We start from the raw sequence: 27985 nt of genomic DNA on the forward strand, positions 1-27985 counted from the left end.
TAAAAAATGTCGTCCCCTTCTATAATCCCACTCCCACCCCCTACAGGTGTACAGACATCATATTTTTAGTTCGAATTAAAAACAAACAAAAGCCAACTTCAAGAGGAAATCGAATATTTTCTACAATAGATACCTTTTGCATCATGCATATTGAGGTTCTGAACTTGCGAAAAAAAATATGGTAATTTTGGGGGGTGTCAGGATTTTACATGCCTGCATGCTTGTGCACGATAAAAGAGGACACCTGGCAGACACTATCCCCAACAAGCAAGTGGCCGGCATGACACGGTACCTCACCCCAAGCATAGCCACACTGCCAGTAGCCCTCGTCACTGTGGAGAAGGGTTTTCAGTTCCGAAATTCCACAGGTGCACGATGCTCCCCCTAGTGCACGGTTAGCATGTGCTTGTTTAACGCACGGTTTACGTGCATCTTCACAGCACTGCAGCATTGTGTGGGAAATGAAAAAAAACAAAAAAAACGAATGCATGTCATGTGGTAAAGTTCAACAAATGTGCATGTCATGCGGGAAAGCCAACATCTATTTATCTTAGTGGTGCCATAATGACGCTACCACCGACATAGTGTCTATCCAGCAAGGCGAATTACCTAGAGTGAAGGAATATAAATATTTGGGAGTGTGGATAAACGAAGGGGATAACTACTTAAGAACTCACGAGGAGCAACTTAAGGTTAAGGGGAAGCGAAACGCAGCTATAATGAAGCATAGAGCTCTGTGGGGGTATAACAAATATGAAGTAGTAAGAGGAATGTGGAAAAGAGTAATGGTTCCGGGGCTCACGTTTTGCGAATGCTGTACTCTGCTTAAAATCAGACGTTCTATCAGGCCTTGAAGTAAACCAGAGAACCGTAGGACGTTTGGCCTTAGGCGTGCACGGGAAAACAATCACGAAGCAGTGTAGGGAGATATGGGCTGGGCGTCGTTTGAAGTTAGAGAAGCTCAGAGTAAAATATGCTTTGAGATGAGGTTGAGGGCAATGGATCAACGAAGGTGGGCAGCTAAAGTGTTTAGGAAAGCATAGACACGATGTGGAAAGTGTTTAGGAAAGCATAGACACGATACATGAAAAGCATAGACACGATGTGGCCATACCCAGTGCATGTTTACGTCTTCCTTATAAGGAAGACCAGAAGGCTAACGATGAATATGGAAAGAACAGTGGAGAATCCAAAACAGCCAAGGTAACCAAAAAAGAAGCAAGGCAGATTGAAATGAATAAATGGAGGGAAAAAAAGGAAGCTAAAACGTCGTTAGAGGTGTACAGGGAGAGAAATTGAACATCAGAAAGGAAAATTTCTACGATAATTTCCAGGGCAGTGCTTTGCTTTTTGAGGCTAGAGCAGGTTGCCTGCGGACTGGAAGTATTCACAAAATGATGGGGTATGCGTGGTCTGCGGAAAAGAAACAGAAACTATGCGGCACATAGTGTTAGAATGTGAGGGTATCCATCCAAATCTACATGAAGGGAACATTGGGCTTCCAGAAGCCCTAGGATTTCAGGGTATCACAGAGGAAGTTACCTTCAAGGCTGTCGAGGGGACGAAAAGAAAATTAGAATGCTGGTGGGCGAAAAGCAGAGAGGGAATATTGCCTAGGACAGTTACCACCTGTAACAGGGGAAAAAAAATATTTTGTGCCTAATAAGCTCTTTGTGCCTGCCCTAAGCAGCGCTAGTATTAAGCCATGGGTATATTAGTCCTTTTTGGTAAGATGACATGTCATCACCCCGCTTCAAAGGAGAAACAAATAGCAATCATCATCATCATCATCAGTAAAATTATGAACACTTCAAAAACACAAATGATTCGAATAGTAAAAACCTACTTTAAATCTGACAACACACACTACCTGCGAAGTTTTAAATACTCATACACCCGTACCGCTCTGTAACGTCTTGCAGCCCTGATATTACGGGAGTGGGATGAACAAATCTTGAGACGACTCGAGGAAAATATCCCCTACGCCCCCTTGCACTGAGACCCCTTGAAGAGGAGCACTGACCAGCGTGCCAGGGTGTCCTGGATGGTGACCGTCAGAGCGTGCCCGAGGTGCAGGTCGCCCGTGATATTCGGGGGAGGCAGCACCATGCTGAACGTCCCTCCGCCTCCTTGTTTCTGCCATTTGACGGGGAGGGAGAGTGAGAAGAAAGAAGTAGTTATGCCAGTGCACCCACAGGGTCCCCTCACACAGCGGCACAGCCAGCCCTCAGTTGTGCGGCCCACAGGTGACTGCACCGGTTCAAATGGCTGCACACTCTTTGCATAAACTAGAAACGACACCAAACCATAAGAGCCATCCAAGGACAAGAGATCAGCAAAGGATGTCGATCAAAATGCCCAGAACAAAATGGCTCCAATCCACGCTGTGAAGGTGGTTCGAAAGCAAAGCTTTAAACGACACCCACAACAACTGCCCATGCGACGTCACTTGAATTCACGCATGTGGCTCTACAAAGAGCGAAACCAGAGATTCTGCCAGCCGTTACCTGGAATCCGCGGGGAGGGCGTCCTGAATGCAACAGCAGCGTTGGCCACAGCCTGGCTATAGTGGCAGACGCCGCCAATGTAGCCCGGCCATGAGTTGGGAGAGAGAAAAGGGAGAGGAGCGTCTTTCGAAGGGTGAGACAGCGGAATCTAGCCATCCTGATGTGCTAGCTTGACGCTACACCACCGCAAGACACAAGTGCAGACACCTAAAGAATTCGGCATGTGAGCTTAGTGATTCCCATTTATACCGATTTAAACTATAGTTAGTTTAGTAAGCTTGAGAATTGCGAGAAATTTTAGGGAGCTCTTATAATCGCTATTTATCAGAACCAGTTGCTCCTTTCACCTTTTATAATACGTACCTGTTAAAACACAACCGAGTTGGTATTCACCAATTTAGAAAACGGAATCCCATTCTTGGCAAGCAGTGCGCAAAAGGTAGCGTTTCTCTAGCGGCCAGATGTCTGTATGTGGTCTCTACATTTCGTTTTCCCACCCTGCGAACCAATCCTTAATTGTATCTGCCGTACGACCACTTATTTCCGTCAGGTACGGGTTACCCAGGTGCTGTTTGAACATGTTAATCAAGCCATGCGAAGAAAGCGCGCAATGGACGCAAAGCACGCCAGAACAGGCCAAAAACAACCGTCGCTAAAGCAGACAATAAAGCCGTCCCTCCAACGCACCTGCCGGTGCAAGCAGGCAGCTGCGCTCGAGGAATGCTGGGCAATAGTGCCCTATCCCCGCGCCATCCACACTGTGCTCCGGAAGTGAAAACCGCCCTCCCCATCCCAATCCATGTTCGGTGTTTCGTGTCCCACATGCCACAAAGGAATCGTTGGCTGGTAGAAGTAGAAATCTTTGCTTTAAAATGAGAAGGCACTTCTTCGCTGGTAGCTCACGGTGGTAGCCCACACAACCCCAGTCACTGTTTTCAGCCTCCCTTACCAGCCTGTTTATGGTACCCCGGGTAGACAGTTTTTCTCACTGAACGTATGTCAAGTGTATGGCAGAGGCCACGTCCCCAAAGGTTTGTAATAGTCCCTAGCAGAAACACGCACACGTGTGCACATCCGTTACTTGCATGGCAATTTATGGTTTAGGACTTGGGCCACACATCAAAAGCACAGGTGTTTGGAAGTATTATGTCTTTTTTTTTTCTAATTTTCAGCAACCCACCACGGTTGCTCAGTGGCTAAGGGCACATTTGTTCATCCCCTCCCTCACATGCATTCAACTCTTGGTAAAAGCAGGCAACAAGGGATTGGTATTACATGCACACCTGACAGGGCGTCAATGCGTGTGAACATTTCTGGGCCTCCTTTTATCACGCTTCCCAGCTCACAAAAGTTGGCAGCCACCGCTTGCACTAAAGACTGTCCCAGCCAAAGGGGAGTTGCTTACTGCACATACACACGCGGGGTCCCAATGACCCCGCCTCTTAAAAAGATGGAACACTCCAGAGGGACAAGACTTACTGCATGACATCAGGCTAGCCACAAATATTATTTGCTTGCCTATCTAGGGGTCAGTGGGGACGTAACATTCGCGAACAGCAAATTATTCAGCGGCTTCTGACATGCAACCTGCTGTGCAGCTCTTCACATAGCTCTTTATACTGCATACGCAAACAACCACGATGACGCAAAAGCATGCACTGCAAGACTAGACATAGTATTTATTATAAGTTCTGAGCCTATCCAGTTCTGAACGTATCTGTGTACGTGGGTGTGTGTGGGCCCATCCCCAGCATTCCTTCACAACCAAGACTAACCCAGCCGTGTTTCAGCTAAGGGAGCAACAAGACTTGTACGTCGGCAACTAAGTGCTACAGCCTGCCAAGGCAGCCTCAGGCAAAAGTGCTGCCTATCTCAAACAGTGCAGAGTCTCCAATCTGGCATCCAAGAAATATGGCCCCATTATGCAGCACAAGCGAACAACTACCATTTTTACACGAATTAAAGAGGCTGGGTTTTGCACTGCCAACTGCTTGGTGTGCAACAATACCCATTTCCCCTGAAGGCAAAAAATACACCCCGTGTGCCACACATTGAGGAGGTGGAGATAGACTGTCCGAGTGAGCATTTCAGCGCCTGCTTTCACACACACCACCTCAAGCCAGACCACGGACAGGAGGAGCTCATTCCCTCCAAAATCCGATCACATTGGATAACGATAACCTTACGCCACAGCCTGGCACCTAAATGCTTTACAGGATGGAAAAGTTCATCTTTTCCGCTTGCACCATTCGGCATCTGTGTGCTTGAGAGCATCGCGGTACCGCGTGCGAAGCATGCGTGGCATTCCTGTTGCCCTAGTGAGTTGAGACCGTGCCACCTGAGTCCCTTGCTAGGGACTGTCTTAAACGCTGCTTCTGCTCTATAAAGATGCTGTGCTGCCCTTTTGCTTGATGACTGCAAGCGTGCCAAGGAAGGCAATTAACAACCACGCACTTGTAAAACTGAATGCTCCTTGACTTGTGCCACCCCAAAGAATAACATGCAGCTTTCCCTCCTTTCCCGACTGAAAGCTAGCGTGCTCAAATACACATGACACACACAAAAAAAAAGGAAGTGTCTAGCTTTCCAGACTGAACGCCAAATCAAAACCAGCCGATTAGCCGCCGTTTCTCGTTCTGGGATTTGGTGTAATGGTTCTGCCGCTGACTACGGACAATGTAGTCCGTGGTCCGATTCTCACACCTCGTTTTGTGTGTGTGTGTGTGTGTGTGTGTGTGTGTGTGTGTGTGTGTGTGTGTGTGTGTGTGTGTGTGTGTGTGTGTGTGCGTGTGTGCGTGCGTGTGTGTGTGTGGGCCGCGTGGTTAGCATTTTGTAACAGCAAAACTTCACGCCCGCTTTACAATTCACACGGTGAGAGCAGTCAGTCTTGGTTTTTTGCTCAAGCGGCCGAACCACTCCCGCTCACTGGAGCCAAGGCCGACGTAGCCATCACCAGTTACGCCCGATCTGTAATTATTACCAGTGATTAATAATTATCAGTGACTCTGGCTAGTCAGTGAGCGGAAGCGGTTTGGCCGGTTAGGTAAAAATCAAGACCGACTGCTCTCACTGAAATATTGTGAAGCAGGCGTCGGGTGGCAGCTTGGAGATCCGTTCGGATAGAGCTAGAGTTAGTCCGACCATCTGTAATTATTAATAATGATTAATAATTATCAGTGATTCTGGCTAGTCAGTGAGCGGTAGCGGTTTGGCCGGTTGGGTAAAAATCAAGAGGGACTGCTTTCAACGCGAGTTGTGTTTCGTCTGGACGGAACTTTAGTTACAGCTGCCGTTCCGTCTGGACGGAACGCTAGACACAGTAAAAAAAAAAACACCCTTCTGCACCCTCAGAATATTCACACAATTTCTTTGCAGGCACATACTTCAGTTTTCCAAGGGCTAAATGTCAAAATAATAAGTTGAAATAATAAGAACAACGCAAAGATAATGTCAAATGGCCATCTACAAAATACATTCCCCAAGGTTTCAGGGCAACAAATGGCACCAGCGCTTGCAGCCTAGATTCCCTGACATGGACGACTAGACCAAAGGGGGTTGTCACAGACTTGTGACCCTGTGCACAGATCAGACCTGCCCCCACCATGCGTCCTGACCGGAATACAGTTGAACCTCGATATAACGAACCTCGATGTAACGAAATTCGCAATGTAACGAATTTTTGCTAAATCCATGTATTTTTATGTTGATTTTACTAAGTAATTTCGTGCGGCACTTTCGATTTAACGAAGTCATGGCGAGAAAGGAAGAACGAGATTCCGGTCGAGGCAAGTTTTATTTTGCCTCTCAGAGCCTACATTGAAAACATTCAGTACTCGCATTGACTCTTAAAAGGCTAAAATGAAAAAAAGTGGTGAGATCTGCGGTTTACAACAATTAAAAGCGATGAAAGAAGCTGCTCAAACCGCTAGCGGTCATGGACGGTCTAATAGTGCGGCGACCATTTTGACGTCTCCATCGTTGCCTACGCCAGCACCCTCTATGCTGCCGAAGGCCGAAGCCTACTTTAAGTGTCTTTTTTTCAGGGTTGCCACTGGTGGCTACTTTTCGCCAAATTGGCGACTTTGAGAGACCGGTGGTGACCTAAAATCATGAATGGCGACATGGCGAATTTCTGGCGATTTTTGGCTGAGGACTCTCCCCCTCATCCGCTTCCCTTTCTCCATCTGTCTTTATGGCAGTGCAAAGCTTTGCCGTCGAAACCGACCGAGAAGCGGCATTCGATGGGCTGTTTGACTCATTTCGCCCGAGGCATGCACATGTCTAGGCGGGGCATGGGGGTACGCATCGGGGGGCGGAAAGCGGGACATACTAGCTGCGACAAATGAAACGCGAACGCGAACATATGAACCTGAACACACCAATAGCGCAACTTCTTTCCATGCAAGCCAAAATCACGCGTGGCTCAGTTACAAAAACAAAGTTAGGAAAAGAGGACTTCCAAGCATACCGATATAGCAACCCATGAACTCTACGAACAGTATTTTTCAATTTTGCATGTTCTGGTTCATATTTTCGTGTTCGCGTTTCATTTGACGCCGATAGTATGCAGCTGTCACGGCTACCGTGAAATTTTTTCGCCGATGGGCTGGGGCACCTCACGGCAAGCTTACTTTCAGCGCGCTTTTGGGCACTTGTCCGTCCAAGTGCAGCCACCGCTTTTTTTTTCTGTTTCCAAGATAACGATCACATGCTACGTCATAGGAAAAGTACCTTCATCGGCTTAGCCGATGAAGAGGCTTTAGTCTGTGGTAGCCTAGCAGGTGCCCCAATGCGGTTAGAGGGGTGGCAGAAACCCAACTTTCTGCCTAAGGGCAAAGGGTCTGTTGTTTCCCCGCAGTCAGTGATGAGCTGACGAGGGCAGCACCTCGAAAGGAGGCAGTTTATTGCGAAAAAAAGGAGCACTGCTTTTGTTGGAGTGGCGTTGACGAGGGAAAGCTCTCGTAGGAAACTCTAATTGGCCCGGACCCTCGCAAGTCGCATTCTCGCACAGCAGAGACACAACCCCCCCCCCCCCCCCCCCACACACACTTTAAGGAAATTCAGGGTCAGGAGGTCGTCGCTGCCGTGTGAACTGGGGGGCCAACGCGCCCGTCTGTGCTGGGATGGGTGAGATATGAGGCTCTGTTGATGCGTGGGGACACACTTTCTTCGGAGTGTCGCGCCTTTTGCTCGAAGACGGCTGAAAGGTTGAGGTGCAGGCGTTGTCATCCCAGCAATTTGGACAAGCCATGAGCGCAGGCCAATAAGTTTTTTTTCCACGGTCGCTGGGACCCATGCTTTTGCTGAAACTTGCGGTCAAGAACTAAGTTTCCTTTTGTACAGTGGCATCGGTTGGTCGTGTGTACCGTGTGCCACTTTGCTCTGGAAGAACAACTGTGAGCGGCGTTCTCATCTCACGCAGAAATGTTTGTGCTGCAGGGGTTTGGCCCACGGTGTTTTGCACTGTTGCGTGCTGCTTGAAATTCGAAAAGGGAGCGGGGCAAGCGTCGCTGTACTTATCTGCCCTTGGAGAGTGCTCAGCCACATTGAGTTCTACTTGGCCATTTGTTCTTGGATGGTACAGGGCGAATGTGACAGCTGTGATGCATTTGCGCAAAAATATGTCATTGGCATAACGCGGAAAAAAAACAGCGCAGGGACGTCCGGCGTCCCTGCGCTGCGTCCCTGCGATGTTTTTAGCCCAAACTCAAACGTTAGTCCGAATAATTGGCATAGTCTACGCCTGACGCATTAATCGTACTTAAACATACTCTTGGGCTTGCATATGCAGTATGTACGAATACCGTCCCTTCCATGCAACTGAAAATGCTTCGCGGTCACGTGGGGATATTTATGGACAAGAGGCTGTGTGTGTGTGTGTGTGTGTATGTAGGGGGGGGGGGTTTGCGTTAATTAAGACATTTTCAATTGTTTACGGTGCGTGCGTGCTGTAAAAACTATTCCTTAAAACATTTTACATTCGTCACGTGGATATTTACAGCCGAGAGGTTGACATGCCGTGCTCGTGTGCCTTAAGGTATTTTCCGTTGTTTAAGGTGTGCGTGTGCACTAAAAATATTGGTTAAGGCATTTTGCATTGCTTACGTGTTCATTTATTATATACCTTTGACGGTCATGTGGAGATTATTTGTTCACAGTGAGGAGGTATGACTCTCTTGCTAGTCTCCTGTAAGACTGCTGTTGTGCTACCTTCAATGAACTCACTAATAACGCCTTAATGACAAGAATAAGCTCATAAAAGAGATTCAAATACGGGAAACTACAGTCAACACTTTCAGCGGTAGCGCTGAAGGTAAAGGTGGTGCCTCGGCGCGGTTATTTTAATGTTTATTATTATTATTAATTAAGCCTTTCCAGCAATTGTTGCTACCTTACCCCACACCCTGCGGTACTAGCCTTCCCAGACACAAAGGAACGAAAGTTAGGAGAAGCTTTGGCTAAAAGCAACGGAGGGACTTTAATTGATGATGATAACTGGACTAGCCTTGCGGCGCCATCCAACGGCTAGTCGAAGAACCAGGAATTTTGAAGCAGAAGATGCGACTGGCGTTGAAAAACGTCAATATAACACAAGTGTTTTGAACAGTGCAGATTTTTAAGGGATTATACAAAATTAGAAGCGTTTATTTCTAGGTGCTGCCACAGGTATCTTGTATGGCGACATTTTTGCGAAATCTTAAGAAAAAATGCCTAGTTCGGCGACTTCTTGCTCGTCGTTTGGCGAAATTGACTCCAAACTCAGTGGCAACCCTGCTTTTTTTACGCATCCTTGCTCACGGTGCTGCTGCTCTAGGTTGTGCTCGTTGATAACCACACTAATATTTTGTTTGTCCGTCATTAGATGAGTCTTATAAGCAGCATGAGCACTCCAAGGGAAAGAAAAGTGTTCCGAACAAGAGCCTGAGGAAGTGTCGGTGAAACCGAAGGCCATTGAAGTGATGGATGCCATCGACGTTCTGCGGAGGCACGCAGGCGCACGCGAATGTTGAAGAGCAAGCCTTGTTAGCGCTGTCAGCATACGAGCGTCACGTAAAGCCCACCCTGGTCAAAAAACGCCAAGCACTGCTTACGGACTTCTTCACTACGGCTTGAACATCAGGTGCTGGTGGCAATAAATTTCTCTCCAAACATGGTCAAAACGTGTTCATTAGACAGCTGCGATGCAGAGAAATCGGTTTCATAAGGGCTCAGCAGGCATAAAAGTAATTGCTTAATCAAATTTGGCCAGAAGATATTTAATGTAAGCTTTCCGCTTTAGCGGGAGCGTGTAAGTGCTGCTCCACAAAGTGAAGCGGTCCGTGTGTACTCCGCTCAACTCTCAATCATGTCTTTATCTCAAGTGTCGTGGTTGCATCACGCGCCCATACTGCAGAGCCTTTGTGCATGAAAAAAAGTAGTTCGAAAGCTTTATAGCACCTTTCCGCTGTTGGCCCGCCGCACCGCTCAACGCCGCGCCTAAGCCTACCACTGAACGGACAAAAAGAGGCGTAACTTCAAACCAGCACCTCGCCGGGGTGAAGTTCACAGGGCATGGACGCGGGTTGAATTGACTAACAGCGGTGTATAGTAGTGACCGAAATGAAAAAAAGAAAAAGTGGAAACCTAGTCTGCTATCATATTTATGTGGCGTTGCGGAAAAAGCACCGGTTTTACGACGACACAAACTACTGTCGGCTATCCCAATTCCATTGCCTAAATGTTGAAGCTCTTAATTCACACAATTTTCGCGGCCAGTTTTAGTACAAATTTCGGTTTAAGTGGAGAGGTAACTACATAGCAGTTGTTTCTGAGCGGTGGGCAAGGTTTTCAAACCTCAATAACTGCTTAAATGAACTGTAAAATCGAAACCTCGATTTTACGAAATTCTCGATTTAACGAAATTTTCGCCCGCAAGTACGACTTCGTTATATCGAGGTTTAACTGTAGAACCATTTTTAGGCCAAGTAGATACACACAGACCACAGCGTGCATTCTCCAGTGCGTGGGCCAGAGAACTTTCATCATTCACCCAGCCGAGGGTGCTATAGCCCCGACCATCCCGGAACCCAGCACCTCTCCCTCGACTTGCCTCTTCATTGCCAGGTGAGTGAATGCCCGTGCTCTCCCACCACTGGAACCAGCCAGCCTCCACATCTTCAGAGTTGTACACACGTGGGAACTCGCCGCACACGTCTGTGGGAGAGGAGCAGCAATTTCACAGGAATCTTCCCGAAAGCCGGCTCCCACCAAATCTCTCGAGCGAGGCCTCGCCATGGCTCTCTCCTATGGGTACAGTGTGCACACTTTCTGCCTTCCCAGCTTCCCAACTGGCGGCATTGCGCCATCTCCAATTCAGCAGGTTAATTAATGTGCAACCCCTCTTCAGTCTTACTGCTGAGCAAAAATTTCTGAAATTCCCCAATCCTACAATGCTGGCTGTAAAATGCACTCCACAATAGAAACTTGTGAGAGAAAGAAGAGGCACCCACCATGATAGTTCAGGCATTGCAATGACCCTGAGCATCCATAGGTCCAGTTCCCATCCCAGGGAGCTTTTTTTCTACACAGAGCATGCTTTCATCTGAGTTCTTAGCAATACAAAACAAAATGTGTCGTGACACTGTTCACAACTGCCATGAGAGTGTAGAGCAAAGCCTCTTCTCCCTGAAAGCCCACTGTGTCATTTAGAAAAGCCTCCTGTCCCATTCTCCCGCCGCAACACAAGAGGTTGGTAACTAGAATGTGCACAGAAACTGCCACTGGGGAACCTACGCCAGATGCCAGAAAGCATCTGTTTTAAGACGAGCAGGCATGCTAGTGGCCAGAAACCAACCAGCAAGTACACCACTCTGCACACAAATGTTCAGCTACAGCAGCAACATTTGTGGAATATTTCTTTTGCTCCCCAGAGCTTCTGACATAAGGATGCAGATGAAACCAGATAAACTAGAACACACTTGCCCCACAACAAACCATCTGGGGGCAGGTTTAGGGTTTTGCTGTGCAGCTGGACGATGGGAGTGGACAATAGGATTGCACCCAAGGTGCAACCAAAGAACAAATCAGAGAAGCAGTTGAATCATATACGGCTGCTGTGTATACACAGCCAATCTCACTAAAAGCACATTCTCATTTTTAACTCTGATCGGACAAGTGGGTACCTATTGCAGTGCCTTAACTGCATGCAAGGAGTCACTCTATAGCTCCATCGCAATTCCCTCGAACGTGCCATTCCCTCATCTCCCACCTTTCTGCTTACCTTTAGGTAACGGGTTGCTTGAAACAGTTGCACATAGCCGCTGCAATGTAAACAGGCAACTTGGTAAGACCCGAGGCTAACAACACGCAAAAGTCAAAAGGATTTCTTCACACGTGGCTCTAGAAGGCTCTTTTTATAACTTCACAATTCCTCTACACCTTTAAGAAAAGGCTAAATGCAGGCCCCAAACGTAAGTTTCTTACGTTTCAGTCCACCGTGCTGCTTTCTAAATAAAAAAAGATGTGTAACATTTATTCATCAACATCCCCCCACGACCTCAACATGGCTACACAACACTTCCTCCCTTGTGAGGCTAGAGATCATAAACCCGCCACTTCTTAACCCTTGTCTCCTGTCCACCTCTACCACAGGAGGGGGCATACCTGAATAAAGAAGTGCAATGAATTATCAAGCCAGGTCCAGACCTTGTGTCCCAACTGGACTTACCATATTTCCGTGCATATAACCCGCCCCTGCATATAATCCGCACCCCCACTTTTAGCCTGGCAAAAAAGGAAAAAAAAAAAATCCCTCGCGTATTGCCCACACATCTCACACAGGAAAGGCTGCACCAACATCCCATAATATGTAGACAGAAAAAGTATATATTTAGCAAGTAGACTACACTGACTGCAAGGTGAAAGTCACAGTTCACTCAGTGTCGCTGCTCTCGCTAGAGCTATCACTTGAGCCGCAGTACTCACTGATGACCACAAGGTCATCTTCACGGCACAACGCAAAGTGCAGCTTCACGGCACAACACGCATTACCGTGAAGCTGCAATAAGGGAAAAACCCCGCGTATAATCCACACCCGTACTTTGTTACTGAAATTTTCCCATTTTTGGAGTGAGTTATACGCGCAAAAATATGGTACACTGCTGGGCAATGATGCCACCTGAAGTTTCAGCCAACGAAGTTACATAAAGCTCTGTTCCTCCGGTCACACAGTATTTCTGTTCACTCAACAGTCGTGATATGGCATTACTTCCCACCATTTTTTTTGGGTTCATTTTAAGAAATTATCATTGATATCCTTTGTGCAGAGCTTATGTGCAATTAGATTTCAACATATAACAATGTCTGGATGCTCAAATAGTAGAGAGAGTACAGACATTCTGCTGCACTCAGGGTACCATGCAGTGTGTTTATCCCCTTCCACCAGATACCACTGGTGCACAGAATGAAGAATAAAGTGAAGGACTTCTAGCAGAACCCTGGGACGTAGGAATGTACATACTCGACTCCAGAATAAGAATGGTATATTTACCCTTCCAAATTCGATCCAAAAAACCGAATACCGACTATTTGGCTTCTCGGACAAAACACACTGTTTCTAAGTGGTGCAAATAATTGCTGAATACCACTGACCCAAATTGGTTGCCATCATAACACACTCGAAACCACGAATCGCACAGCAATCCCCCTGGTTTGCCACAGTGCACCATTTCTTTTGCTCACAAAACATTGACGGTGTGAAGCATGCATTACCAAGACTGCAGTGAGCCCGGAAACACAGAACGTCTTGTCTCAAAGGGGCCACACAAAGACAAAATACAAGTTTGGTTCATTAGAAAGATGCTATGTTCCTAAACAATGATACTAATTTTATAGCAAACTTCGAACAAATAATGGAGATATTAAAGAAAACGTGTGAGGTAGTGGTGACTCCCTAGCTCCGTTCTGGCACTTTTTCTATGACGTCACAGAACTTCGTTTGTGCGACCGGCAGAGGCTGACCTAAACCATTGCTAAGACACATGACTGGACGATTGTAATGAGGCCTCTAGTTTCATTTGGTTGCATCACTTGAATGCTAATGTGCCGTTAACACAGTGAAAATTATGTTTTAGTGCTGGCCCATACGACATCACTCCTGCCCCTAACACATCACTGTAGCGTGAAATTTGAGTTTTTCAATACTTTATGCATTTTTTCGGATAAAAAAAAAATCTTTCATGGCTGGAATAGAGCTGAGTGATGTACTGACGTCTAGCTCTTTCAAGTTGAACAAAGTTGCATTTTGTCTTCATGGCCCCCTACAACCCCGCCAAGCTTAAAGGGACAGACAACCGATTTTTGTCGCGTATATGTTCTCTAGCTCATATGAAAGCCAGCGTTTTATATAGCCCGGTAACCACAAGCAATTTCCAAACAAATTGCCAGAAATAATTTTAATTTGTCAGCAAACTTTCCGAAATCGGCAGGGTGGCAGTTCGTAGTGTCGAAACTTGACACTACAATATGTGTCCCTGTCACGTGACCTGCAAACCTAGCAGCTTCTGTAACTGCTCAAACGTTTAAGTACTGAAAACCTTTTAATACAAGTACTTGTACAACGTTAAATAGTATATGTATTTCTAAACATTACTTTGAAAATTCTAAAGACACGCCGCCCGCCGCCGCTGGGTTGCTCTCAGTGTGGCTAACTGAGCCACCATGCCCAGAATCAACGGCAGCGTTCAGTAAACAGACCCAGCGAAGGAGCTTTGACGATTCTGCCTGAGTCAGGAGAGTTTGTTGTGCCAAAATATTTGATTTCAGTTTCCAAATACGCCAACGGGGGCTTTTAAAAAAAAAAAAAACGTCGCGCCCAGGGAGAATCGAACTTCCCATCTCCACAATGCGAAGCCAGATTCTACTAATCGTCTATCCCAACAGATGGCGCATTCGTGCAAAACAGACCATTGCATTAAAAACACACATAAAGGAACAGGAAAGTCTGCGATTCAAACTTTTTTAGCTGGGGACAAGTTTTTAAATATCGTTTTTCATTTCGCATACAGACAAAAGTTTGTTGCCGAGCTACTCTGTCATGGTTGCCAGCATTATTTTTTGGAAGGGACACATACGGCTCATAGATCCAAAAATTTCTATTTAGAAAGTTCTAGGGCATTATCGGCAAAACCGTTTCTTGTCAAGGTGCTTTAAGTGATGCCCTTCCATTTGGGATAGAGAACATATACTTGACAAAAATCAGTTGTCTGTGCCTAAAGATGCCAGCACACCCGGAAGCTGGGACGGGCAACACCCCCTCGGATGAGAAGGCCAAACGATGATGCTTGCAACCATACATCCCCGTCCACGTACCGGCGATAAATGCCCTAGGCCAACATGCCATGTGCTGTGCCTTTTTGTACGCTTAGAAAATGGCAACGCTCTAAATGGCTGCACTCAACCGAGCCCTCCTGACATAGCCGGTGTTGCTGCAGGCTGCCGAAAGCGATCTTCTCGTCTCATGGTGCCCATTATCTGGTCACTTTCAGTTTGATGAGGCGGGGCCTTCAAACGGGATGAGCAAGCGTGCCAGGAAACTACCCGCAAAGCGAAGAAAAACTCAGGTTCCTAGCTTTGAATTGAGAAGCATACTGGAACAGCAGCACTCTCCTGTCACTTGCAACAGTCTCCCGCACTTGTAACAGTACTGGCGAGCCTTCATTCGGCAAAAATAGTCTGAGTTAAGGGCACAAACTGCCATAAGTTGACCTGCAGCGTTTATGGCTTGGCACACTTGATGCCACAAAAAAAAAAGAAAGAAGAAAAGAAAAGCAAATAAGCATCCCAAACATTTCGACTAGGCCATAGTCCCAAAACTGATCCCACCCCATGAGTGCTGTGTGAGGTGTGAATGCATGACACCCCTGCTTACACTCCTCCCACCCCCTTTTTTTTCACTCTGATGCCGAGGGTTGATAGTTCAGAAAGGAGGTACGGATAAAGGACACTGTTGAAAACTCTGGAAGACAATATTGACAAAACCTCTCCATGCTATGCAAAAATTATCATGAATGCAATGACAGCCTGGTCAAAAAGACTGAAAAAGAAAGGCCTGACCGAAAAAGAAACGTAGATTTCCTACGGCTGACAAAATCCGCCTTCAAAGGTGCTTTTTTTAAAGGTAGAACAGAAAAAAAAAACGCTTTGGGCTCATGGCACATGAATCCATAACTATCTGATATTCAATTTGACACTGCTTTCAGTCGATTCGATATTTTCTTTGAGAGCCACTGTTCAGCATTTGCATACCCCTACTCAAAAAGTATTTTTTGAGTGAGGTCTTGAGTTATTTCCTAATTTTATTTATAGCTGCAGTCAATTCCTCACTGGTGCAAAACCATGAAGCTTAGCTGCAGTAAGAATCAGGTAAAAGCATGCATTTTACCACAGTGCAGTAAAGTTTTTTTTTTTTTTTTTTAGGTAGGTGCATTCGAGGGTTCTCATGTTGTTCTCCGCAACCAAATGACGATGCATTCTGGCAAGCAACGGGAGACAACAAATGAACATTTTTTCTAGCTTCTGAATAAATCTAATCATGTCAACAAAACTTTGCACCCTTGTGCAGATTCATCCCAGCAGAAAAATCTCACTGGATTTACTCTAATTTGCACCAGCATGATTGGCACAGCCATTTTCTGCAACCACAGTCCTCACTGAAGTTTGCAGGCCTAATTCAGTGTGCAAGACAGCAACGCAAAAATCTAGTGTAAAAGAAAAACAAAATGTTTCAGGAAAGATACTCCTTGCATATATGTGAAAGCAATTCTCACAACGTGTGAGTGGAAGAGTATTACTTCTTGCTGAGTGGTGCTCGGGCGTGGTGAATGAACATTGTATTGCCACAGCAGGTCGTTTTGCATGTCACAGCACAGCACAGCCAATGGGAAGCACACAGCACGCTCCTTGGATGCCGTTATCCAATATGGCTTCCTGATGAAGGCAGGGTTTTTGCATGGCAAGTCAAGTCGTTCTCTCGCACTAAAGCTCAGTCATGACTGCGTCAAACAAGGACATGTTCTTGGCGGCATGCTCATTGTTTAATCCCGAGCCACCGCACCACAAACACACAACAATGCAGTGCCGTTAGAAATTATGCAGCATGCTTTTATCTTTCCCTATATTTCTGTGCGCTGCTTTCCTTCAAGAAAGTATAAACTCAACAGTATGCCTTCAATGAGCGCGCGCACGTGTTTCCCACGGAAGCACTAGCCGCAGCTGCAAGCAATTACGCACTGCATTGCCCTCAGCACGACCAAAACTTTCAGCTGCGGCTGTGGTGGTACTTGCAGCGAACTTGCAGCATGGCGACGAGGCAAGCACGCAAGTGAGGTGAGGAAGCCATATGACAGTGGAGCACACACCCTTGCTCCCGATATCTCTACAGCGCATGTCCGTGCGTTCTGCGGTTCATATTTGATTTGTCCTTGAGTGTGCACACAGCACAAGGTAGCGGTACTGTTTGGGCAGAATATCCCCAAGTTCACAGTCTTTTCCAGAGTTCTTCCTGGTCAATCACAATAACAAACAAGTGTCGTTCATGAATGCCCACACACTTCTGAGATGCAGAACCAACATGTAAGGTCATCACTTTTGGAACAACACCACTCCACCAGACACTTCATAAACTTGTATGGCCAGGGCCATCACTTTCACCCCCAGTGCCGGCCGCAAAATAGCTCGCCAAGTGTTCAATGATACCAAAGGTGATTAGTACAAGACTTGTGGGAAAGCGAAAAGAACTAGGTGGTACAAGAAGGCTGTCGTGTAAGTCCTTTTAGTAAGCAGCCAAGAGCTGCCCGCGATGCCCTCGAAGGGATGCCACATACCCATACGGGCAATGAGGCTCGTGATTCCAGAACTCAAGGTGGCACTCTTTGGCCTTGATGCCCTTGCGCCAAGAAAACCTATCATCATCATCATTCTAGAACTCCAGGCGAGCCCCTTTTTTTAAGGAACAGAAAAATCACCACTAACGGAGGATTAAGGATGGGGGCTGCGTGTACAGAAGTGCAACGACTCACGACCCTGAATGGACGGTGCACGGGGCAGAAACTTCAGCACAAGCCCCGAAAATACGGACTACGGAGGCTCAAACGTACAGGTGGAGCCGACGAACGGCAGATTAAAGATACGTGCGTAGCATTAGTGAAAAGCTGCGGCGCATTAAGAGGAAGTGGTCACTGTTTACGATTCCTCGGAAAAACGTAATTCAGCGGATGTATACAGTAAAATCAGCATTGATGTCGGGCGCACTGCAGACAATTAAATGGAAACGCCAAGTAAATACAGCCCACACTAAAAAAACAATCAAGTGGACCACCAACAGGTCAACCAGGAACGTGCCACCTAACGTGCCTGCCCCACGTTCGCCGGGTTGCAATTTGAAAGTAGTTCCACTGGACTGACTGCACGGCACGTAAACGTGAGATGAGTATCGCCACAAGCAGAATGCAGCTGCACAAACAAACCAAACCATCAGTTGCAATCTCAGGCTGGCTTAGACTGCACCGTAAACATTGCCAGAACGAAATAAGTAAAAAGAACCGTATTTGTTTCAGTGGCAACGCCTGTCGTCCGAGCGGGCAAGCCGCCCCACAGGGGAGCGCCTTGTCTGCTTTGCCGACATCATAACGCAGGGATGAGATATTGCGCAAGATCAAGGAAGCGTTGTCAGAGCTTTACCTTAATCAGTGTTTGAGGAATCAGCTTCCCAACGCTGCACACCGAACGGTGAACTGTCTGCGAATATCGTCCCATGGCGAGCGCCAAAAACGTGCCACAGAACGTGCTTGCATAGTTTACCTACAATGACACATGTAAGATCGGATTGGATTGGCTGGGGCTTGGTACCAAAATAATAAAAAGCTGACAACGCAAACAAAACGCTCAAATTTTAGTTTATTGGTTTGTGCACTTCCGCAGCAGATGCGTTAAATTTTATTGTAAATAAAGACCATTTATAAGCTTTTTTTTACCAAGAAGCCACAACTGCCACAAATCTGGCGGCAGGTTCCTCCTCTCTACCTCTCTCCTGCTCGCCTCGCGTCGTCTGCTAGCCTGTTAGCGCTGTCCGCCACGGTTTTCTAACCCGCCGCAGCTGCACGTATGCCCCAGCACGTCGGCAGCGTCGCGCGCTGTGCCTTTGCATTAGCGTGGAGTTTCTTCATCAGCGTTGCACTGTAGAATACAGCAATAAATCGATCATTCAGGGCCCCAAAATCAAGTAAGAAATAAAGCGATCGATTATACACACTCACCATTGTTAGCGCTTGCACCCTGGCAGTCAGACAGAATAACTTTATTTAGCCACAGACGGGGCGATTAGGCCGGCGACGTTTTCGCCGTCGTCCGTCGGGCATAGCCGTCTGGCAGCAGGGCCCCTTTTGGGCAGGGGTACGGTGCCGACGGCCATGCGGGCCAGGTCTTCATGGACTTGGGGGTTCGATCATGCAGGGCGGCGGGATCCAGCTGGTGAATGTGATGGTAAGAAGAATTATATCGGATCGGTGTCTGGATAGTGGGGTGCTATCATGGGCCCATAGGATGTGGTGCAGCGATGCGTGAGCGGAAGATGTCAGGAAATATCGCAGTCATGAGGGGGTCGAGAGCTGGTGCAATAAATCACCGCCAAGGTTCGGGATAGACATGGGTGACGAAATGACGATAAATGGGTAACGTAGTGGCAATAAATATATATATATATATATATATATATATATATATATATATATATATATATATATATATATATATATATATATATATATATATATATATATATATCAAGGTTGCAGTCGTCATTGCCAGTGCTATTCGGCTATTTCCGAGATATTTAATAGTGCCGAATGACGTGTGTTTGTCATGTTTCTTTAATACAGTGCGAAATAGGCGAAAATATAAGTCGAGAAAAAATCCGCCGTTTTTCCGGGAGCGGATTTTTTCTCGACTTATATTTTCGCCTATTTCGCACTGTATTAAAGAAACATGACAAACACACGTCATTCGGCACTATTAAATATCTCGGAAATAGCCGAATAGCACTGGCAATGACGACTGCAACCTTGATATGTGTCCTTACTGAGTCCCTCGTCCCGTATCTTTCTGTTCTGCTATATATATATATATATATATATATATATATATATATATATATATATATATATATATATATATATATATATATATATATATATTCTGTTCTGCTATATATATATATATATATATATATATATATATATATATATATATATATATATATATATATATAACACAGAAATAAGGGTTGGCAGTCCAGAAAAAAGCAAAGGGGCCCGGTTGTGGTAGGACATTGAAACAGATAAAGAATTTGGAAAGAAAGAAAGAAAGCGGAGAAAAAATGCCCGCCAGGTGGAATTCGAGCCCACGACCTCCAGAATACCGGTCTGGTGCGATAACCACTACGCTACCGGCGGGGCAATTTTCCTCCCCGCTTTCTGGGGTATTTATGTCAATGTAATTTTTTTCCTGTGCTTGGGGGTGGTAGCCAGGCCAGCGCCACTCTGACTTCTCGGGGTGAAGGGGACCTTCTTTTTAATCCCCGCGCCGCAGGCGGGTAAAGCTGGCTCAAAAATGTGTCTAAACACGAATGCCGCCATGATGCCACGCTGTAGTTGCCAGATCAGTAGTTTAAGATATGGCTAACAATTTTTCTTAAAAATGAGGCACAAATTTAGGGCCCTAAGCTAAAATTAGGCAACTTTTATGGCAATAACTGAGTTTCTTTACGAGTTTGTATGCTTTTTATTAGTTTTCTTGAAGTATTCATGCTTGACGAACAAAATAAATGAAATTATAAGCAAAAAGAAGACGTTGGGCTGAGGCGCCAAATTCAGTTTCGGTATATTGTGAGGAGCGTCACTCGTGTGGGGCTAATTTACAAAGGTTCACTCTAACACGCCTTAGTGTCTGCTGTGTCACTTCGTTTCTTGGGAAGACACGCTTGCGAAGACTGCCGACGATACGGAATAAAGCCGCCGCCGTCTATATTCAAGGACACCTTCTCTACATGTCCGTAGTGGCTGCTGCCGATTTGAACTCGCCGTCAGCCGGTCATATCATGTTACGCGAAACATGTCTGGGCAGATCGGCTCCTTTTAATCGTATATGATTCGTAAATTAAAAACAAACAAATGTACGAACCATTTTACCATGCCTAGCGTATAACTAGGCTCTTGTTTACGGGTGCTGTTATGCTTTCACTGAACGGTTTTTTACTTGAGTCAAAAACAACCGCCAACTAATAATAATAATGGTAACTTTATTTGCACGATAAGGTGGTTTTCTAGAGGAGGACAAGGCGAAGCCGAAAGGTAATCCCGAATGTAGGTGCAGAAATCTCCTCTATGGGTGTGTGCGATTGGTGCATGCTCCTTCGATCGCTGAAACACGCAATCTGAAATTTTAGAGAATATATTTGATGCTTTGCATGACACATTTCTTAAATTCGGCGGATAAGCGACGTTGTTTAATTACGTATATTTGCACCTCTGCTCTCATATGGCCCATGTATATACCTGCACAGAGGAGGTGGGGGAGGAGTAAACTTCGTTCATGTGAGATGGACACCCGTGTGGTGGGGCGTTAAGAAAAATTATTGTCCTTCCCTGGGTGCCTTTTCCAATGAACGGAAACGGCCAGTTCTGTTATCAGGAACAACCCGCCTGCAGGCGCTTTTGCCTGAAATGCCTGCGGGTTCGGCCGGAAATCTGTCTGTCAACAGAGACCGCCTAGGAAGCATGTTGAGGTAACACACATATGCGCTTTCTTGGGTCGCGATGGGACCGTCATGTATTTTGTGCAAGGCGAAGTCGAGGAAGGATATACGTCTCCCTTGAAAAGTAAATTAATTTGAGTGCACCTATAAATTGTTATTGCCGCTCATTAGTTCAATCGTAGTGGTTAATTTTGAAACAGCTGCCAGACATAACTATAGCAGGTGAATCAGACTGCCTAGCATGAGACTATCAATCGCTAATATAGAGTATTCAGACACTTAATGTGCATTGCATATGGCAGTCATTAAGAAAGCCGACAATAAATTGAACTCTCAATTTTATTATTTGCGACAGTTACATCTGCACGTATCGGTTCAGCCAGGGCCATCTGGAGACGTTCTTCAGCTGTATACACTAGATAAAAGGAAGGAATGCGATATGCGAATGCGATACGCGATAGAACGAAGGAATTCGATATGTGTAGGACAGCCTTCTCATTTATGCCAACATCAAACCGGTGGCCACAAAGGTGCCACACCAGACCTTGTAGAATTTCCACGCTTCCATTCCAGCGTGCTCACAGCAACAAGGATGATGACGAAGTTGCATTACCGAAGCTGGGTTCCAGTAATGCTGTAGCTGATTATGAAAGTTCTGGCTAATGCTTATTCAGACTGTGATCATCAGCATTCTTATTTTCATCAAAAATAATGGCCCATCGCAATGCCATCAGTCCGTGTATCAGAAGCAAAAATAAACACAGAAAAAGCAAGAGGGTCATATGTACAAGCAATTCTTACCCAACAAATTTTATTTCACCACCAGTAATACCACCAGACCTCTAGGGAAGTTTGTGATGGTAAGAGCAAGGCTAAGATGACCTAATGTGCGACTTCGAAGAAAGGAAGAAACTGTAGAAGAAAGCTAGGGAGGTTAACCAAGGAAAGAAGAAGAAGAACTGTCCTACTGCCTGTGCTACATGTGGAAATGGGAACAGTAAACTTGAAAGGAAAGGAAAGGACTAGCATGAAATATAGGATAAAAAAATCGGAAGAAAAAAAAACATGGCGAGGAAATGGCCAGTACAAAGACAGCACCATGGATGAAAAAAAGATAGGCATAAAAGAAGCAGGCAAAATGACAAAATGGGCAAACGAAGGATGCTGCATGCTGGTAACACCCCTACTCCTCCTGTGACTGTTTTTCTCTCTCAATCACTCCAATCTGCTTCTTCAAGGCAAGAACTGATTTGGCTACTTCAGCTCCATCTTGTCTAAAACCACTGAAATATGTCTGATCTTCTGTGTACATAATGTAAATAGGGTACATAATTTGTAATTTTTTAAAATTTCTCCTGAAGTGTCTGCTCCTTCGTGGAATCTTTCGTGACTAACTGCCTCGTAGAATTGTATTTGTTTTGTTCATTTTTTGCTCTTTTATGCTGCCTCTGATTGTATTTGTTTATTTCGTTCTTCTCCTCTTCTGCAGTGCTTAGGTTTTTTATCATGAAATTGTTTTTTCTTCAAAAAGGTTTTTTGGCTTTTAACCCTGTCTGTTTATTGGCTTTAAACCTGCCATAGCTTTGCTGGAAATAGTTCCTCACACAATTTTCCTCTTTCTTTATTCTGGGAGAGGGGGCATGAAATTTTAAAAGGTAAAGAGCCCTGCAGCGACTAATGAACACTTGCACTACTTTCTTTGTAGTTGGAAGTACTGAAAGCTATAGTTCCACAAACCCAGAATGGAAATGCGCGTTCTACATGATATCTTCTAGTCTCTGGTTTGCTTTTGTCGAGATTTTGTTTAAGCTGCTATTCAATAGAATTATTGCGACCTAATGTAACCTGACAACATTAATCATGTACCTTGTGTGACGTCCCCAAGCATACAATCAATGACAAATCCTCTAAGCGTACCTAGAAAAACTGAAAATCTCTTGAGAGAGTTTCAGTAATGTTAGGCTTGGGTATTTCACGGTTATTGAATCTAACCTAATGCAAGGGCCACTACCTAAAAGCATTTGAACTGGAGAAAAAAGTTGACACACGTGCTGCAGGGGCCTCATAGACAGGCACAGGAACAGGCACAGAAAGCGTGTTTGTTTAGCATAAAGTGCAGTCATAAATACGATTTCCATTTACATGCATTTCTTGGAAGCGTTGTCCAGTTCGAACTTCCATTCGCTAGAAAAGCAAGTAGTTGTAAAGAGCACCTCAATAGATTGCGAAAACAATCAGCTGACGCATACAGGGGGGGGGGGGGGGGGGGGGAGGCGTGTGAAACATGTTAAAATAGCGCTGTACAGACGGGACAACAAAGAAAAGACTACACAGGACTAGCGCTGCATATCAACTGAACTCTTTTAGCACACACAAAATGATATATACAGAACCAGCGCATGCGCGAATACAGGGGTAGCCACCAGGAAAAAAATCAGGGGAAAAAAGCAATCAGGGGGAAGTGATTTCTTTTTAAAGGAAGCAGGAAAATAAATGGACTGGGGATATTATTAAGCTCTCATGGGAGCTCACCTGCATTTAACACAGTCCGCAAGCGGGAATAGTTGGGGAAATAGGATAGGAGAAAGAAAAGTAAAGCTTAGAAAGGTGAGAAAACAGTAGAGAAGAGTAGTTCCACTGTGGTCGATTCCGTCGCACACAACACACCACGAACACTGTTGGCTGGCGTAATGCTGCGTCCGGGAGACGAGAAACCTCGAAGGGAACAGTGAAGCGCGGAGGCGAGCATGTGCGACGAAGAGCGAAGTCTGCGGCGGTCCCGACCGCTTTGGAGAGGGGGGGGGGGGGGGGGGGGCGGGAGCTGGCACTTGACCGCCCACACCAGCAGAGCGAAAGCCAGGCGACGTCCAACCGCCCGCGCTTGCAACGGGCCGCCGAAGTGATGCCCCTCCGAAGCACAGGAGCACGAAAACACACGTCCGCTCAACTCCGAAGCGACGAGCGAACTCCCCAGACGCACCCGCAAAAGCTACATCTCCGAGCGTACGAAGTACCCGCTAATCTAGGCGCTACCCTTCTCAGTTGCGGAGAATGCAAAACTGCATCTAACGCGGCAGCATGGCACAAAAGTTCGCTACCTACCACAGGAAAAACTTCACACAACGTTTCTGCACAGCAAAGTTTTCACGGCGCACTCACAGCAACGGTGGCTGCCATGATGGAATGCGTTGGTTACTAGGTGAATACCGACTACTGCCGCCAACTCTAGTAGGCAAAAAGGCAGCGGGCAACGCTGTGAGGGTGGCATCATGTCAGCGCCCGGGTGTAGCACGGTTTCAATGCACGGGCTGGCCGGGCAGCTTTTGCTCTAGAGTCAGTAGTATTAACTCTATGCCGCGCCGTGACTCGAGTGTCTACGGCATCTCGAGAGTGGTCAACCAGCGTTGAACCCTCTTAAGCTTCCTAGGGCACCAAGACTGCCAGAACCGAGGCCCTCGCTATGCATGTAGCGAATCAGAATAGGAAATGAGGGGCTCGTAGAAAATAACACAGAAATAAGGGTTGGCAGTCCAGAAAACCTCGGAAAGCAAAGGGGAGGTTGTGGTAGGTCATTGAAACAGATAAAGAATTTGGAAAGAAAGAAAGAAAGCGGAGAAAAAATGCCCGCCAGGTGGGATCCGAACCCTCTCCGCTTTCTTTCTTTCTTTCTTTCTTTCTTTCCAAATTCTTTATCTGTTTCAATGACCTACCACAACCTCCCCTTTGCTTTCCGAAGTTTTCTGGTCTGCCAACCATTATTTCTGTGTTATTTTCTACGAGCCCCTCATTTCCTATTCTGATTCGCTATATATATATCTATATATATATATATAAATATATATATATATATATATATATATATATATATATATATATATATATATATATATATATATATATATATATATATATATATATATATATATATATATATATATATATAGAGAGAGAGAGAGAGAGAGAGAGAGAGAGAGAGAGAGAGAGAGATGAAGAAGAAAAAAAAAGCAGCCTGGGTAGAAACCATAGGCGTTTAATCCTGAAATTTTACGGTGGAGTGGGAGGCGCTAGGCAGGAAACAACGGACGTCGGGAACCCAAAATCAAGCGAGAAACAGATAGTAGCCATCGTCAATAACGTAGAAAAAGTATTAGAGGCCCAGCCCACAAAAGCGCGGGAATGTGACGAGCTGGTGACAAAGTAAAGAGTAAAAACCATTGGAGGGGTAAAAGAACACCACGAAGCTGGTGAGACAGGGAAGAGCGGCAGCGGGATTCTACAGCGCAGAGAGGCAAAAAAAAGGGGGATATCAGGAACAAGCGGTGCAGTTACTGTGGAGCTGGTACCCTGAAAAGAAATTAGACGTACAAAAATTAGTACAAGCAAAAATTAGAAGTGCGAGTGAACAATAGGGGTCAGATATACGTACGAAAGATGACAGCGCTCCCCAAAAATTCTGGAATCATTTAAAAGCATTGGGAACGACAACTAAGGAGGTGCAGCTAGACTGGGATACAAGATGATGACGGTAACGTTTACCTGGGGGGCAGTGCTTTAAGGTGCCTTCATGCAGTCATTGCAAACATACTTTTGGCCAAGCAAGTGAGATATCTACGAACCGGTCACAGGTGGCCAATACGAGCTCGACAGATGAAAATTTTAATATTAAATTTTTGGACTGGAAGAAGGCAGAACAAAAGGTTCCCAAAAATACGGGAACAGGACCGGACGGAATCCCAACAGAGCTATCAACCAGTTGGGACAAGCAGGAAAGGATCGAACATGCTATAAAATCTGAGAGAATTCTAACGCAATGGAGCGAAAGCAGCATGAATTCAGTCTATAAACCCAAGGGCCGGAGATAAGGAGAAGGCGAGCTCATACAGGCCGATTATAGATTAGCTGTACAATCCATCAAATCCGAGTTGTGGAAGTAGGTGGAGAGTAACGGAATTTCAGGGGAACCGTATAGAACGGATTTCGGCCTGGTCGGCGCTTAGGAGACAATATTTTCGTACTCACCCATACCATCTAAATTTCAGCAGCACACAGCAGACTAATTATGGCTAATGTTTCTTGGCATAAAGGGAGCCTATGACAACGTAGATAGGGGATTGCTGTGGCATGTACTGGAAGAAGAAGGTATTGGATTAGAGTGTATAGGGCTGCTCAGGGCAATATGTGAGAATAACAACGCGCATGTTACACGGGAAAGGCGCACAAACAGGGAGCCCATGTAAATTCAAAGGTGGTACAGGGGTTCCCTCTTTCACCGTTGCTGCTCACGCTTTACATTAGAGCAATTGAAAGATGGTTGCAGGAGAAGGAATCGAGAGTTGGTGGAGTAACTGATCCCGGGACTCATGTACGCGGACGATATAGTCAGATAATGCGGAAGACCTACAGAAACTAGCCGACATTTGCGGTGAGGAAGCAACGTACCTGGGCCTACATTTTAACCCACAGAAATCAGGAGCCATGGTGTTTAACGAGGAAGCTAATACAGAGCCACTAAGGATTCAACAGGAAGCCATACCATTAGTAAATCCGTATAACTAATTGGGGATATGGCTTATCGACGGAAAAGGCTACCTGAATGCCTTTGAAGAGCCCCTCAAACTGAAAGGGAGAAGAAACGTAGCAATAAGGAAACATCGAGCATTTTGGGGATACAAAAAGTTAGGGTAGTACGAGGTATTTGGAAAGGGTAATGGTGCCGGCGCTCAGGTTCTCTAATGGTGTATATGTGTTCAAAGTCAGATAGTTTAACCAAATTTAAAACGCAGTAGGCAGATTATCACTGGGAGCTCACAGTAAAACTAAGAATGAGGCTGCACAGTGAGATATGGGTTGGACTCCATTTAAAGCGAGGGAAGCGTAAAGTAAAATACGTTTTGAGGAGGGGCGTAGACATTATTTAGATGAAAATAAATGGGCAGCCAGAGTGCACAGGTAACTGTACCTTAGATGTGTGGACACCCAATGGCGGAAGAGGAACCGAATGCTGACCGGGGCAAACAACCAAAGGGAGGCAGTTTTTTTTTTTTTTTTTGCGAGAGTTTGCCTTACGGCATAACAATTAAATATACAACATCACATTTGTGTCACGCAGAAACGTAAGCAGAGACCGGTACTGCGGGCCCCAGATCCACCGCTGTAGATCAGGGGGTCTCCCAGGATGGAGCCCTGTGCCTCGGAGGTGTTGCAGGCGAGAGGTTTGCAGGGCAGGGCAGCTCCACAGAAGGTGGCTCGTGTCGGCCTCGGACGCAGGGACCGTACAAAAGGGACAGGTGTCCGCAAACGGTGAATGATAGCGGGCAGGCAAGCGTGGGTCACTGCTGGGGATAAGGCCACCCCAACTCGAAGCCTCCGCAGCAGCACCTCCTCCCAGCGAGCGAGCCCACTGGGGAGGTCAGTTCCACGCGGTGGAAGTAAAGCACGCGTGGCGCGGCGGAGGCTCTCTTTCTCCACCAGCAGTTCTTCTAGGGTGGACACTGAAAGAAGTGGTAGCGGCCGTGAAAGGTCTATACGGCGACAGGCGCGATCCGCTGCTATATGGGCAGGAAGCATGTCCCGGCGAACCCACAAAACACGCACAGGGCATGGGTATGTGTCCAGGATCGCGTGAATACGTGCCGACATGCTGGTGCTACGCGCAACGCGACGTAAATCACGTATCGCTGTCGTTGAGTCC

At 46.0% G+C, this 27985-nt stretch overlaps 1 protein-coding gene across 1 annotated transcript in view; it reads right to left on the bottom strand.

Moving 5' to 3' along the window:
- Positions 1 to 18363, bottom strand: part of LOC144175090 (valine--tRNA ligase, mitochondrial-like) — a 234542-nt gene extending 216179 nt beyond the window's left edge. The window contains exons 1-4 of the mRNA XM_077704154.1: positions 18225 to 18363; positions 11767 to 11806; positions 10597 to 10700; positions 2024 to 2136 (exon numbers count right to left, since the gene is read on the bottom strand). Of these exons, the coding sequence (XP_077560280.1) occupies positions 2024 to 2136; positions 10597 to 10700; positions 11767 to 11806; positions 18225 to 18299 (332 nt within the window). The 5' untranslated portion in view covers positions 18300 to 18363. The remainder of the gene's footprint in view (positions 1 to 2023; positions 2137 to 10596; positions 10701 to 11766; positions 11807 to 18224) is intronic.
- Between the last annotated feature and the right edge of the window lie 9622 nt (positions 18364 to 27985).

The sequence above is a fragment of the Haemaphysalis longicornis genome, unplaced genomic scaffold (genome assembly GCF_048455015.1).
Source record: "Haemaphysalis longicornis isolate Haplotype H1 unplaced genomic scaffold, Haemaphysalis longicornis Haplotype H1 scaffold_1, whole genome shotgun sequence".
Taxonomy (NCBI): Eukaryota; Metazoa; Arthropoda; class Arachnida; order Ixodida; family Ixodidae; genus Haemaphysalis; species Haemaphysalis longicornis.